Raw genomic sequence first — 15,560 nt, forward strand, 5'->3', positions numbered from 1 at the left:
TATAATATTGGTTGAAGAGGAGGTGAAGCAAAGTCGTCTCACTATTCCCCTGAGGTCTCCTGCTGTACTCCTCCTCCTCCTCCTCCTCCTCCTCCCCCTTCTCCTTGCCCTTTTCCCACATGGTTCTTAACCACATCAGGGTCTGTCTTGGTTGGGGTCTGCAGTTGATCCCATTGGTTGCTCTTTTTCTTTTCTCTTTATTCCCTTGCTGCCCTTTTTTCCCCCTCATTATACCTCCAACAATGTTTCCATGACATTTTCCTATTCAGACTCCTATTTAAACAACATTCTCAAAGCACATCCAAGATTTTCACTTTAAACTGCAAAGTATTTATTACTTCAGTTATTTTCTATGAAATGATAAAAAAACCCCAGAATTCTAAGATACTTTTTTCCCTCAGAAGCTGTAATCTTGAAAGCTGCTATCATCAGACACCTCTTCCTATTGTGCTCTTCGCTTCACTTGCTCAGCTGATCCATGATGTTCAGCATAAGTTCAATGTAAGCGGATCCTGACATTAATTTCCTCTGGCACAAAGCCAGAGGACACAGTGTCTCTGGCAAGATCAAGGAGACGTGCACTTTGGTGCGCGTGGAAGTATGCAAAATTATTCATTTCAGTGTTTGTGACACGCTGCATCATTTACCCTGATCATTAGAGGGGTCGGGGTTTGTCAGAAAAGATTTCTGTCTGTCCGGCGTGCAGCGGTGTGGTTGAAGTGTAACCACTTTCTGCTTGTAACCCAGCCAAGAAATGAGAACATATAGACGTCTTCGCAGGAGAGAGGTTTGATCGATCTGCTGTTCTTTGGTTCTGTAATGCAGCGTTCTGCAGAAACAGAACTTGTAGTGGAAAAGCTGACATTTAGATTTGGGGGAAACACCTTTAGTGTTGTGTTTATGTAGAAACTGAGATAAAAGAGGCTGAGATGCAACTTTATTTATTTATTTTTAAAAGTTGAGTCACCGGCTAGAACGGGAGAGGTTTTGTCTGGCGAAAGGCGCGCCCTATCTGGATGACTTTTCTGCAGCTCTGGATGAAGAAATGATCCTTCCTCGTAAAAGCCTTTCAATCTCTGCAAGCTTTAACAGGGTCTGAGTTGGGTTTCAAACTTGGAGAGGGTTGGTGTAGTTATTGTTTTCCTACCATTTTTGGTATTGTTCCTCTCCTCTGCGTTTGGGCGCTCTTTATCTTAAAAGTCGAATGAAAATTACATTTTTTTTTACCAAATATGTGTAATTTGGCAGAAAGGATCAATGTACTCTATAATATAACACAATGCTATAATATGTTGGTAAACATGAATCACATAGTTTATTTTTTTTACCTTTTTTTTACTTTTGATTGATTTTTTTGATGGTTTATTTGTAGCATACAGGAATGAGAATTTGACTTTGTTTGGTATTTCTTTTGTTGTTTAATTACTGTTGCACCATCGTCTTAAGTTGTTTAGATTGAAAACATAGTAGATGAATTAAAAAGAACCTTTAAAAATAGCACAATTTAAAATAATGTGGGTTTTTCAAGAAATGTTCATTTTAGATGCATAAAAACAGATATTTTGCCACAGCTCTGAAAAATTCCCAACAGAATTGTATAAAATATGGACCTAAATGGTTGCTAAAGCAGAGTTGCTTTTAAGAATGACCAGAGTATTTGGAATATTCCTGCACTGAAGTATTGGATGGGCGGTGATGGCTGGAATGTTTTTTCTCCAGCTTATCTCACACCAGCGTTGCCATCATGAAGCGGAAAGCGTTTTCGCTGGTCCCTCTGATGTGTAGAAATGATTTGGTGCATGCCCGTCTCATTAATCATTGCACTCTTGTAGGGAGGTTTGGATGGAACTTTAGCCGGATGATAAACAAGATTTTACAAGCTGAGCGGTCATGTGACTGCTGAAGAAAAGGCAGGTTTTAGTCGGGAATCTGATGGAAAGACATAAAATGGTGTTGCAGGAAAAGACCGGGGTGAGGTCAAGATCAAGAAATGGGTCATAAGTGGTGAGAAATATTCTGGATATGAAGAGTTTGGAGCGCTTTTATTATTTTTTATTGTCTTTTATTACCAAACATGTGAAGTTGGCCCAATTTGTATCAGCTCGGTCACTTGATTTCTTAATTTTTTTACTGTTGGTTTTACATGTTCAAGGTTATAAACATCATTTTTCTTGTGTGCTCGGTTAAAAACAAAACACATTTTTTATAATGAAGAGTTTAGTTGATTTATTAAAAATGTAGGAAAACATGTTTTTTTCTTCATCAATAAAACAAAAAAAATTATATAACGTTAACATCTTATTATACTTTTCTTATATTCATTTGTAAGTAGGTTGAAACAATCCTCTAACCAGATGGTTAAAGTCCCACTCAGATCATCTTTTGATCTATTTTCAAAGTGTTTAATAATAATTATGCAGTTTTTTGGGTGTAGATTATGCCACAACTACGAAGATCAGTGTGTATTTAGCCGTCCTTACCACTCTTCTCTATGGCTCAGAGACATGGATTACCTATCGAAATCACTTAAGCCACCTCGAATGCTTTCACCAACGCGCACCGTACTCGTCATTTATTGGAATGACTTCACCACAAATGTCGAGGTCCTCGAGCAAGCAGGAACAGCTAGTATTGAAGTCATGCTGCTTCAGACACAGCTTCCCTGGGCAGGGTCTCAAGACTACATGACCACCGCCTACCAAAGATTATCTTATATGGTGAGCTCTCCTCTGGGGACTGTGACAGAGGTGCTCCTAGGAAGAGATACAAAGACTGCCTTAAGGGGGGGCGATCTTGTTCAGTGGGTTCTACCTCTCTGCCAACCGTGGCACCTGGTGCACAACTATCTGTCAGGCCATCCGAGCCTTCGAAGTTTCCTGGAGACAAAGGCACAAAGTCCGCACAAATACACAAATCCAAGCACGGAATAAACCTTCTTTTATAGTTTCTGTGGCTGCAGAGCTCATATCGGTCTTGTGAACTATGAGGGCACCTGTAATAGTCGTGGACAAACCTCAACTTAATCTTTGTTTTGCGAAGTCATGGATTCCGTTTTTAGTCAAAATCTATTTTCTAGGGCATAGTCTCTGCAGAGCGGCAGTGATTCTTGAGAAATTTGCCACTAAGCTGTGGTGGGGAGCAACCCCCTCCCTTCCCGTTGCTGAGAGCTCTTTGTTTACACTCTCTCCCAATAGTTTGCAGCACGTCACACTTCCAGCGTGACGCTACCAGTGAAAAAACAAAGGCTAGCAATATTGGAGCAATCCAGTTGAACAGTTTAGAGGCAGATTTCACCTCAGTCCAGGAAAACAAAGACGTCTGCAAATGGATGGATCAGAATGGAGCGGAGCAGGACGCCTGGAGTCCAGCCAGCGTATTTTCTACCTCACAAAAACGATCTCTTTCAGATAGTATTTTTTGATCCTGTCCTGCTCCTGATTCGCAAGGATTTAAATAAAGAAACACTCAAAAATGCTATTTTAGATGTAGATAGATGATAGATAGGGTACTTTATTAATTCAGAGGGAAATTTGCCATTTTGAACCTCATTTTCTGTGTATATGTCCTCCATCACAAGAAAAATGCCATTAGAACATGTTAAAAACACCAAAAACACCATTTTACATCAGAGTGGGGTTTTTAAGTAACAGACAAAAAGAGTAAATCTGGATGTTCTTAAAGTAAAAGCAAAGGCTGCACAAGTTCCTAAGTGAACGCTGGATTGATAAAGATCTATGAAGTATGCACTAAAGCATACACACGGTATAAGTGATAGATATAGTTTTTATTTAGCATTTTATAGTGATGATGGCGTGAGTGTTCCTTCAAATTAGCTGGAATTTGGGCCGAAAAATGGGTTTGACTTCTTTAACTTCTAAAACAAACCATTGAAAGCCTGAGGCCTGTGGGATTCAGCCATACTTCTGTCAGCTGCCGGTCCAGAGCTTTTCTTCAGATCGTTTCCTTCTTTTGCAAATCTTAACAGTGCTTGACTGAAAGGAAAGCGGCTCGGTTACCCTTTTTCTCCCATCTCTCTTTGTCTCCTCTCCCCTCAGTCGTCACGTCACATTGTGCTGGGCTCCAGCGTTTAGAAATGTGTCGGGGAGTCAAGTCTCAAGGATTTCAAGAACACATATTGTTCAGATGACAGTCATGGCTAAAAATACTCACTGCAGGATTGTAGAAAAACAGTGAATAGGGCTCCAAATCCTCCAAATTTTCACAGTTAGTTTTGATTGCTGTTCTTCGGTCTTGACATTGATAATTGGTTCAAAATCCAAAAAGCATATTGCAAATTTCTGCATTAATAAAGGCAGTGCTTTATATTTTTTCTTATAAACCCTTTTTTTCTAAGTGAAAGATTTCTCTGCTAAACTAAGCCTCTCTTTCTTGGCTAGTTCTTCTACTTGTCTATGCAACTATGTAAAGGACTTCAGCTCTTTGGACTTTTTTGGAGTTTATGGATATTTTTCTTTTCTTTTTTGCTGCTTTGCCTCCCTCTTTTCTGTCGGTAAGCATAACTGCCACCTAAAGGCAACAGGCTGAATCCGGGGTGAACCCCTTCGAAGCAGTTTGTGTGTTTGTTTGTGCTTTCAGAGTTGTGTTTGCAAGGAAATCGGGACAAAAAGCTCTTTTCTAAAGAGAACTGTTTTTTTTCTCTGACTGCTGTTGTGACACTTCTGACAGTGTGTAGGGCAGTGGGGGGGGTGTCTAAATGTAACGCGTGGCTGTGAACTATGCATGGTGTGAGCGGGGAGTGGGTGGGAGACGCAGGGAGACACAGTGCCTCCCCGCCGCCGCTGAGGGGAGGCAGGTGAGGGACGGGGGTTGGAGCGCGCCGGCTTGACTTCAGGGAGAGTTCAGTTGTGAAACGGCGAGCGCGGAGCAGCTGTGGGAGTCACATGCGGACGAGCGGACAGCATTCGCCCCGGCGCTGAGCTGCCAGTGTAGGAGGCAGAGCGATCAGCTGTTTCTAACAAGCATGAAGCACTCTAACCGAGTGGACCTCAAGTTGATGAGTGAGTACGGGAAATGCGGGAGGGCACGGCTCCTTTTGAGGGATGCCGGGACTTTAAAATGTTTGCAAAAGTCTCAACTTTCACTTTAAAGTCATTTTGTGTAGTCTTTGCTAAGCTTTTGTCTTAACGCTGGTCTCTAACAGGCTGCAACCTAACATCTTGATAGAGCTCTTTTTAGGATCGATAAATCTGATTGATAAGTCTGCCCCGATGCAGAAGCAGACAGCCTAGAAATTAGCCAAAAATTCAGTGTAGTAAGAAAAATTGTCTTACCAAGAATTCTTCTTTTAAGGAAAAAATTCTAGTCACTAAGACTTGTTTTCTCAAACTAAGATGATTCTGCTATTGAAATGTTATCTTAATATTTTTTATTTTTTTTGCAAGATAGAAAATAAGAAAATTTAGAGGTACTGCCTTGTTGTTATACATAAAGGAAAGCGATGAGACCATTTGGGTTGGATGTCAGAAAATCAGGTTAGTGGGTAACTTTCATCCAAGTTTTTAAATGTTGGATTTTTCCAAAAAGTTCCAGTTGTATCCCATCAAAATTACAATTCTTTTTTGGATTAAGGATACTGTTTTCATGAATAAATACGTTTTTTAGTATTTTTTTAAATCTCGTAAAGTCAGCTCTGTCACATTACGAGCAGAAACACGATACAGAAGCAAACATCAGCCTAATTTAGTTTTATTTAAATGTGTGCTGAATGATGTAACTGTTGGACAGTTGTCTCGAGACCTCACTTCACCCCAAAGAAAAAACCTGGAGGGGCTTCGGATCCCACTCAAGTGATCACATCTGTCACCTGTAGGATTGTATTAAATCTGGTTTTTATCATTCAGAATTGACAGATTTTGGTACTTTTAGATAAATCTGTTTATTTCGTCTGGTGCTGGATTTGTGTATTATGATTTCTAAGAATGTTTATTTTTGTGCTGAATATCTGCTCGCCTGTTTGCTGCTCACGTGTGGATTTACAGGTTCAAAAAAAACTTGTTTAAATGTTTGTTTTAATCTACAATTTATTGCGCGTTCTTGTTTAGTTTATTTGTTCCTTTTTGTACAAACACTTGGATAAAGATCAGGATATTTTATAGCTTTGTTTTTACAGGTTTAAGGAACAAGATGAGAATGAAGCAGCAGGATAGTTTGCTAACATTCGTCCACATGCAGGATTTTTTTATTCAAACAGACATTAAATCTTAAAAATGTTTATATTTTTAGGCTTAGTAAGTAAATATAGTTTCAGATTCGTTTTTCACACACAAAAAAGAGGCATATAATAATTATATACGTTTATATAATACTGTGTATTCTCGAGACAGGAAGTTGTCATCTGTTTGATTAACAAAACTTATTAGGGGGTCACCTTTTTTTTTTTTTTACTATGTATTACAGAAAAAGGCTGGGCTGCATTTTGTATAAAGCATAAACCTATAAAAATATTCAAATCACATGAAATGTTTTCTTTTTAAACTTTTTGTAGCTCTTTATGTGTATTATTGGCACAATATATGAGAATATTGTTATTATGCACTTTACCAAACTATTCTCCTCTGGGCCACAGCCCCATCAGTATTGAACAGGGGTGTTGACTGGGATCTGGTTTAACTTTAAACAAATTATAACCTTTAAAATAAAGAGTTAAACAGAGTTTAGACCAATAATAAGCTGGTCAGAAACATATAAAAAGGATTTTACATTTATACATTTAAGCGTTTTTGAGAGTTCATGGTAGATGCAGTGAAGGTGAGCTTGAGCTGAGAGGCTGTGAGCATGTTTGCTGATGACATTTTGATGTCCGACAAAGGATCGTTGGAGTAAAAAATGCTTTATTTTGGCTGGATTAGAAGGTTGAAAATGGAAATGATTACATTTTAAAGGTTGGAAATAAGAATAACACTTGATAATTAAAACATTTAATCACATGGAGCATTTTACAATCTTTCCTACAGCATCATGATGATCATCTTCCATTTTTCTGTGATTTTTGGGAAATTAGAATTTTGGCTGCTTCTATAGCCCCTGTAATATAAACAATTAGCATCCAGTACCCTGCACATTTTTTATTTGCGTAGGTTTTCAGTTTGATCAGTGGAAAAGTCAGAAGTCCGTATTTAGTTCCACCCATTCCCCTCTGTTCTGTTATATTCAGCAGATGTCTCACCACATTTGGTTTTGTTGAATCCTAATATGAAGAAATGCTAAGACTCTTCTTCTGTTAAAAAAGTAGAAGGAATGATTGAGATTTACGCTGATAAATACATTATTTAAAGAGGAAAGAAAAAACAGAAATATCCCGTTGATTTTACATTCAAGTTAATCATATATGTGCTACAAAAATTATTTAAAGGCACTAGTGTACGGAAATCCTAAAACATTTTAAACATTTTTAAAGTGTTCTATTCACATTTATTTTCCTTTTTATTTAAAACAAAGTAGATCCTCGCTAATGTTCAGTTTAGGCAGCATTGAAGCTGTGATTTTTATTGAGTTTTGTTAAGGTGTCAAACTATAAAAATAAATCCAGAATATCCTTCAAATTTGGTTCCAGATTAATGCTCATCTCTGGACCAATTGGCTGATTAGAAGATCTGGTGGTCCCATCTTTAGAGGCTTCTGCTTCCTGGATCCTCTGCTGTACTGTACAGTACGAGATTTAAAAAGGTTTAGGATCTCATACATCGTCTGAAACTTTGAGAAATTATTAGAAATAGAGTGCATGATACAAACGCTATGTTATTTAAAAAATCCTTTTTACCGTCTCATTTATTGCTTATATTCATGCCCACTTTGTAATTTAAAGCTTAAAAAGTGAAAACATTGTGTTGTAACACTAAACAAACATTTAATACGTTTTTTTCTTTCTTTCTTTTTTTTCTTTTTACAAAATAAACAACTGTAAAAATATTTTAGAACTTTACTTTATCAAGATATTTTAAAATTTTCTTTGAGTGTTGACATCAGATAAAGAAAAATACAGAAAATCCAATTTTTTATTATAAAATCAATTTTTGTGACATAAATTACTGAAATAGCTTTTTTTTTTGCACATTTATTGCAAAGATGCTAATAACACAAGCCTATTTCCTGTGATTACAGGAGCTTCATGAAAGGACCTCAAAAGGAATTTCAGTTTATCTCCTTTATCTGCCAGTAAATTCAGACGCAAACATCCTATGAAATCACACACATTGAACACCTTATTTGTATTCTTCATGCTTTCTAGATCCATAAAGTTGTGCAAAAATCATTACATGTTTTATTTAGTCCAGGTCTTGAGTCATGTTTGTTGCTTAACAAAAATTATAGGCTGGAGAAGTTATCATTACTAAAAGACAATCTGGGATTATTCTCCATATTAATGCACATTTGTATGTAATAATTCCCTCTGAATATGTTAAGAGTCTTTGTGTCTTGGTCTTGGCGGAAGGCTTTGTTTTCAAGCGTATTTCCCTCTTCAGACGATGAATACATGAATGAGCAGAACACTTGCATGCTCTTAAAAATTAAATGAATACTCCAAAGTGGATCTGGACAATTCTTCTGGAAAAATGTGTCGTTAATGTCGGTTTAATTCATCCTCTGAATCTGTTTAGTTAGTGCTCTCTTTTTTATCTTGAGAGTACAGCCCAAATAACCAAGCATTTGAATATATATGATTATAGCTTTATTTGTTGTTATTGTTATGTTTGTTTTATGAGTTAAAAACAGACTTTACAACTAAACATTTTTTATGAACATTACATGTTTCTCCCTTCAAGGTTAAATTATTTCATTACTCATTCATACTATAAAATATTAGGAGAATCAACGTTTTAAAAAATATAAATCATATTTTCACTTGTCCTGTCCAGCAGTTGAGCAAACAGATACGTGTTGATGGCTTCTTGTGTTGGATCGATTTTTCTGTTACGATAAAGGGGTTGTGAAATGTGGACACATTGGACACACAAGATGTATATGTACATAAACCTCTTTTTATTTAAGACTAAGACTATTTATATTTATTTTTGGATCAGACACAAAAAAAGAGAGAGAGTGGGCTATGAAGGTGTATAAAAAATAGGTTAAAAACGGGGTGAAGAAGTTGGAGGATGAAATTGAGATAAAGAATGGAAGGATGTAGAATTACAAAAAGCGAGTACAAGTTGCTTGAGGTTTTTCATTTAATAAGCTACGTTCACATTGACCTCGGTAACAAGCATTCAAGATGCCACTTCCAATGGAAAGTCTGTGTAAACGCGTTTTTCGGGCGTCCGCATTCAAAACTTTTGCGTTCACGCGTAGCTACGCAACCTATGGCTATTGAATGAATGTTTCAAGTGTTCACGAGTTTTCCACCAACGTAACATTTCACACTAAGCCCCTTCTAACTGTAGGTGGCAGACGTGTGCTAGGAAACAGTAGAGAGAAACCCCTCCCTGCTTTTCTAATGTCCACACCATGGGCTAAACACGAGTTCAAGAATGCCTGTTTTGTGTTCTTGAACGCGTTTCAAATGCTCCGCGTGTACATAGATTTACTATCAAATGTAGATCTTTATCAGAAGGGCTTGTCCTGTCCATAGACCATTAATTTTTATTAACATGTTCTTGCTAATCCGAATTTTTTCATATTTATTCTGTAGTACAAGTTAAGCAAGTAATAAACGGACCAATTAGATGCCTAACCTAAGGTATGTGGTCTCACGTTGAAAATTAAGAAACGCTTGATTGGCAGATTCTCCCAAGCCAGTTTTCAAGTGGTAGGGGTGTGGACTGATTGGCGAGAGTGGTTGCCATATTGTGGAAATGTTGACTCACACCGACTCAGACCAATCACTGCTCACTGATGACGTCTGGCTCCAACATGGCGGTCCGTATCGTGAAAAGAAGGCAACTGAATTGACGTCATTTGGTTGGAGCCCGATATAGACATTTTCTACGGACAACATTGCACTCAGTCTAGTTCTCATATAGAGCCAATGCTACAGACATGCTCACCCACACTTTCAAAACACGTTGACTCCAAAAACCTTCACACACATAGATGTCAGTGCGCACACACACACACACACAAAAACACAATAAAAATACATAGTCATATGTAATTCTTCACTGTCAACCACAAACTCAAGCTCAAAGCTAATTTATTTTTTCCAGTAGGAACTTCCTTTGCTGGTGGAACAGAAAGCTGAGACAAACAATCAATACAACACACATACTCTCTGTAACGTACAGACAGGACATACTCAGACCTGCTAAAGAAACCATATTAAAAGATTAGTAAAGAAAATAATATTTAAAAAAATGTGTAAAATATCTCTGCCACTGTAAAGTTCAAGTATACTTTTAAGCTTTTTAAAGGAAGTATTTGAAATATGTGTGAAATGAAAAGATGGTAATAGCCTTTTTTTCCCCTATTTCCTTTATTTAAGTGGTTGTTTATTTTTTCTCTTCTTTTATTATAAATTCTCCAGTAACTTTAACCAGCACTGCTTTATATCTCGTTCCTTCCCGTCTGTCTTTGTTTTTTTTCTCACCTCTCTTCCATTTAATATAAACGTTTTCTGGTTGTCCTTTCTCGTCATTTTAAGTAATAGAAATGTTTCCCAATTTTTGTTCAGGGTGGCTTCTCCTTTGTTCGCCGAGTCCCCATTATTTTCCCGCAGCCCACTACATGTGCTTCACATTTTCACTGCTTTTATTTGTTTCCTGATGTTTTTAGTGTGTCTGTGCTCATATTCTGGACACACACACGCACACTGAGAGTTCATTAGAAAAGCTGTGAGTCCGGATCCACAAATCAAACTGTGTAAATAAGCAAGTTTTGTTCCCGCGGAGCAGTCACTGCTGTTGCCATGCCTACCTGTTCCACATCTCAAGAGTTACCAGGGACAACCTTTAAGTGTGTGTCTGCATATAAATCCATACTCAGTTTTGTGTCTGTGTGGTTAGAAGACAGGAGTAGATGGGTTTTCTACCTATGACAATTGACAATGAGCAGAGAGTCTCTGTGTTTCCTGGTGTCTATTTTTATTTGATGTGCGTGTCCTGGTTTTGGGTGAATGTTGCATAACCTACTATGAAAAGATAACAAACACCTCTCTTGTTCTGAAGAAATCTGAATAAATGGTGTCCCACACATTCGGTGTGATCACATAACTCACTTTAGGGGTATTTTCCTTAGAAATCCTTTCTATAGTGACCTAAAAAGTGCAATATGAAACTCTTCAAAGCCGCACTGAAGTGATTCTGGCAAAACTCCATTGAAAAAAGCTTTGTTTATATGGGCATTCATCCCGAAAATGTACAGAATGTCCACCTGGCAGCTCCTGAAGTCGTGTAGAAAGTCTCCATTAGTCCTTTGTTAGCAGAGATCAGGACAGTTTAGATTTGTGTGTGTGTGCGTGTGTATGTGTAAACAGACAGACTAATGGACCCGACTGAAATCCAAACACAGGAACCTGCAGGTGATCAGTGCTGTTTACTTCCACAGGGTGAAGTGGGCTTTGTTCCATGGATTGAACAAGTATTATCGATGGATATGCTGACTTTAAGAACAGCAACTACATACATTAGACCATGATTATAGGTGTAAAAAGTAAAGAAAGTGGTCTTTTATGCTAAATTTTCACAGATGGATCACGAATGAACAGGATTAAAACCACAGAAAAAGTACGAATAAACCACGCAAAGAACACATAAATGGATGTTAAAGCCAAATCTGGTCCAAAATTTGTGCGTCAATTATGTAATTTTTACGTGATGTGCGCCCTATACGCGATATAAAAACTATAAATCAGTGGTACATGCGGGAAAGCTCCGTTAGGCATACGTGAACATACGTGGAACGGTCATGGAATACCACAAAAGTGCGAATTAATCTGGCAGAAATCACGCACAATTGCGCAAGATTTATGTAACAATCCCGTATAAACTTCGCAATTCTCAACTGACCAAAATTATTGAACGGCTCAAAACCGAGTTTACATAAAGACCTGTCTGCCGAAACCCTCGACGGACATCTTTGCACATCGACGAATGACAAACGTGAGAAACACTTAAGAAATATCACAAAACCGAAATTTCATACGTGGGAAATGTGTGGCTGTGTGACACGGCCTTAAGGTTTCTTTAAACTTTTAGAGGTAATGGGAAACACCAGGAAAGATGAAAGTCCTCCTAATCTCTGCTGCATTCCTGCTTAATGTTCTTGTAATCTTTTATGATTACAAGATGTATTTTTATGAACTTTGTCTTTTCTCTCCATCTCTGTATCTCCCACCTCTTTCTGGCACAACCTGATCCAATCGTGTTAAAGTTATGCTCTCTCTTTGTGTGTCCTGTCATCTTCCTATTCATGTGCAGAGCGTCAGCTCGCCAACAGCATGACCAGCAGTATCTCTCTTCCTCAAAATGTCAGTGGGATCAGTAAGGAGCTAGCAGAGCTGCGACACCTCATCCAGTTCCCCGAGGAGATTGCCTGTATCCTCACTGAGCAAGAGCAGCAGCTTTACCAGCAGGTGAGAGTGTGAAGAGGCAGGTCTGCAGGTTTTAGAGTCCCACTCCAATCGTCTTTTGATTTATGATTTATTAAAAATGGGTTTTTAATTATGAGTATTCCATCTTTAGGTAAAACAAAAGAAAACATAATAATTTTCTAGTACGGTTTGTGCAGAGTGGCAGTAGTTCATTAGACTGTTGGTGGAGCCTGCCAGCCCTTCCCATCATCCCTTTGTTTACACTCTCTCCCACCAGCTTACAGCTCCTCACACCCCAAACCTAACATTTCCAGTGTAACAACAATGAGGAGTAATATCGCAGTTATCCAGCCGTACAGTTTTGAGCCCGGTCTAGCCCGGTCTGATACCAGACCGGGCTAGAAAAGGACGTACATAAATTTAGTCGACTACAAGTGGATGCATCGGAATGGATTACCGTAAAATAAATTTCAATGAAGAAATACTCAGAGATACGGAGCCCGTGTCCTGACATGGATGCTTCTGTGCTTTTTAAAATAAATAAATCTGTTCTCTAAACATCCTGCGTGTCTTCAATGCAATGTAATGAGACACACACAGACAGAAATGTGAAGGTATCTGCTGTCAATCTATGACGTAAATTAATAACAGGATCAATGATTAATAACAGGATCAAGCAGCTGGGTGGCTCGGTTGGTAAGGTGAGCGGCTACCACGCAGGAATCCAGGGCTCGATTCCCGGAGGGGAATAAACTGAGTCAATTACCATTTCAATGGCGAGCAATGAACATCACCCAGTGAGAGCCCTTAGGCAAGGCCCTTAGCGCTACTGCCTCCCGAGCGCAGTTAGGCTGCAGCTCACCGCTCCCCCAGGGGATGGGTCAAATGCGGAGAAGAATTTCCCCATTGTGGGATCAATAAAGTACCTATTATTAATGATCGTTTAGTCAGTTAGCATGTATCCTTATAGCCTTCGAATGTAAAGCGACTGACTGCTAAAGTTAATAAAAGACAAGTCCTGAATATTATTATTCCTATTCGACCCTAAACTACAATATCAGCTGTCTGACAACAGACCAGCCAGTTGCCCAAATGCCGGCATACATCAAAGAGCTCTGCGGCGGCGCTAGTAGTAGCCTAGCAGGAGCTATCGTATGACAAAGCAGCCTAGTTATCATAAATCTTTTGATATTTTTCTTATATTCATTGAGACAGTAATAAAGTGATCATTTTTCTTTTTCATGTTCCTTTTTTGAACGAATATGGGTCACAGAGACACGGAAGTTACCGCTGAAAGTGGCTTAGTTTTGCCGTTGTACAGAGAGCATATCCGCGTGAATGACTTATGACGTGAATAATTATTGCGTTCGAACGGATTAATTATTGCGTTCAAACGACATAATTATTGCGTTCGCACGAGTTAATCATTTCGAGGGAACGGAATAGTATTTTGAGGGAACGCAATAGTATCTTGTGGGAACGGAATAGTATTTCGTGCGAACGAGATAATAATCTGTGGGAACAAGATAATAATCTGTGGGAACAAGATATTAATCTGTGGGAACAAGATATATTTTTATATCTTAATGTCAGGACACGGGCTCCGTACAGAGATGCAAATGTATGCTTAATTTTTTCAAAATATGTCCTCCAGCATGAAACAAATGCAACAAGAAAATGTTAAAAACACCAAAAACTTAAACAAGCACTTTGTTGCAAGTCAACTGTTTGTATTGCGGAATTCTTTATTTTTATTTTATTTTATTTTATTATACTGGATTTATCCCACAAAGGGAAACTCGTCTCTGCATTTGACCCATCCCACCTTACCAACTGAGCTACCCATTTTTATTATGGCTAAAAAAAATACAAAAAATAATTTTCATGGAAACTGTACTATGAAAATCAATTCCATTCATCAAATCCGTGAATTGCTTTTTCTTCCAAGTAATTTCTTGTATTATTTTGAGGCCTAAAATCTGAATTCAGACAGTTATTAAAGTAGGAATTCATTATTTTAGAAATAGAAAGATCCACCTTTATTCTGTTGAAATCACTTGTTAAAAATGTTTTTAAAAACAGAACTTAATTGAAAAAAAAAAGATATCAAATCGCATTGAATCGTACAACAATTCAAATGGTGAACTTGTGAATCAAAATAAATGGATTCAGTATTTTTGGTAGTCACAGACTGGGGAAAGTTCCCGTCATGTGGGTGTTTGTCCCCCTGCAGGTGTTGCCCCTGGACTACCTCTGTTTCCTCACGCAAGATCTGGGCAGTCCTGAATGCCAAATTAAACGCCACCCGAACCTGAAGGCGTCTCTGTCAGCACCTAACATGCCAACCCAGAGTCCTCGGAGGAGTAACGCTGTGGAGGACCTGGTGGCTCGCTTCAATGAGGTGAGCTGACAATGAGGTCACTGGAGGTTCTGCTGTTCTCTTGTTGATTTTTTTCCTTCTTTTATAAAAACGGTTTGCCCCGTTGGCTAAACAGCCAAAATAGAAGTGATGTGAATTCAATCCTTATGAAGGAGGCTACAGATCCTTGAGAAGTCTTTAAATACATCAAATGGTTTTAAACTAAACTTTTCAATGATGACATTTTTTTAATTAGTCAGCAAATTATAGTCTGTCACCAAGATTTGTTTTAACTGTGGACACTGTGCATTTAAAAAGCCGACCGTTGCAGAAATGGTATCCTCTTTGTATAATAAGTATGCGGGATTTCCTTCACTACAAGTACATCATTTCATAATGGTCTAAGAAAGTCGGTAACAAGGACAGTTTAGAGCTGAGACAACAAATAACAACAAAGAAAGGACTGATTGGCAACAATGGGGACATCTTTAAGTTGCTTTCCTTTTGCATCCGCTGGTTTTATTTAAGTGTGATAGAAGAGAGACAGACAAATAGTTTCATGAATGTGCAGTGTTTCCATATATGGGCACAATGAAGGAAGGGTCCAATGACAACAGGGATTCTTCTCTGGAGACAGATGAAGCTCTGACATGGCTTTCAGCTGCAACGGAACAGTAGTTTTTTTGACATTTAGGTTTCTACTTTTACATTTTTTTT

General features: G+C 38.2%; 1 protein-coding gene across 9 annotated transcripts in view; it reads left to right on the forward strand.

Annotated features, from left to right (window-relative positions):
- plce1 (phospholipase C epsilon 1) overlaps positions 1-15,560 on the forward strand; it is an 87,570-nt gene that overhangs the window by 36,584 nt on the left and 35,426 nt on the right. For 8 of the 9 annotated variants that reach the window (XM_020711878.2, XM_020711882.2, XM_020711881.2 and 5 more), the window contains exons 8-9: positions 12,372-12,526; positions 14,718-14,885. In XM_020711878.2, coding sequence (XP_020567537.2) covers positions 12,372-12,526; positions 14,718-14,885 — 323 coding nt within the window. Of the gene's footprint in view, positions 1-4,806; positions 5,019-12,371; positions 12,527-14,717; positions 14,886-15,560 lie in introns of those variants that run through there. The other variant, XM_020711886.2, reaches the window with a different exon arrangement.

The sequence above is a fragment of the Oryzias latipes genome, chromosome 19 (genome assembly GCF_002234675.1).
Source record: "Oryzias latipes chromosome 19, ASM223467v1".
NCBI lineage: Eukaryota > Metazoa > Chordata > Actinopteri > Beloniformes > Adrianichthyidae > Oryzias > Oryzias latipes.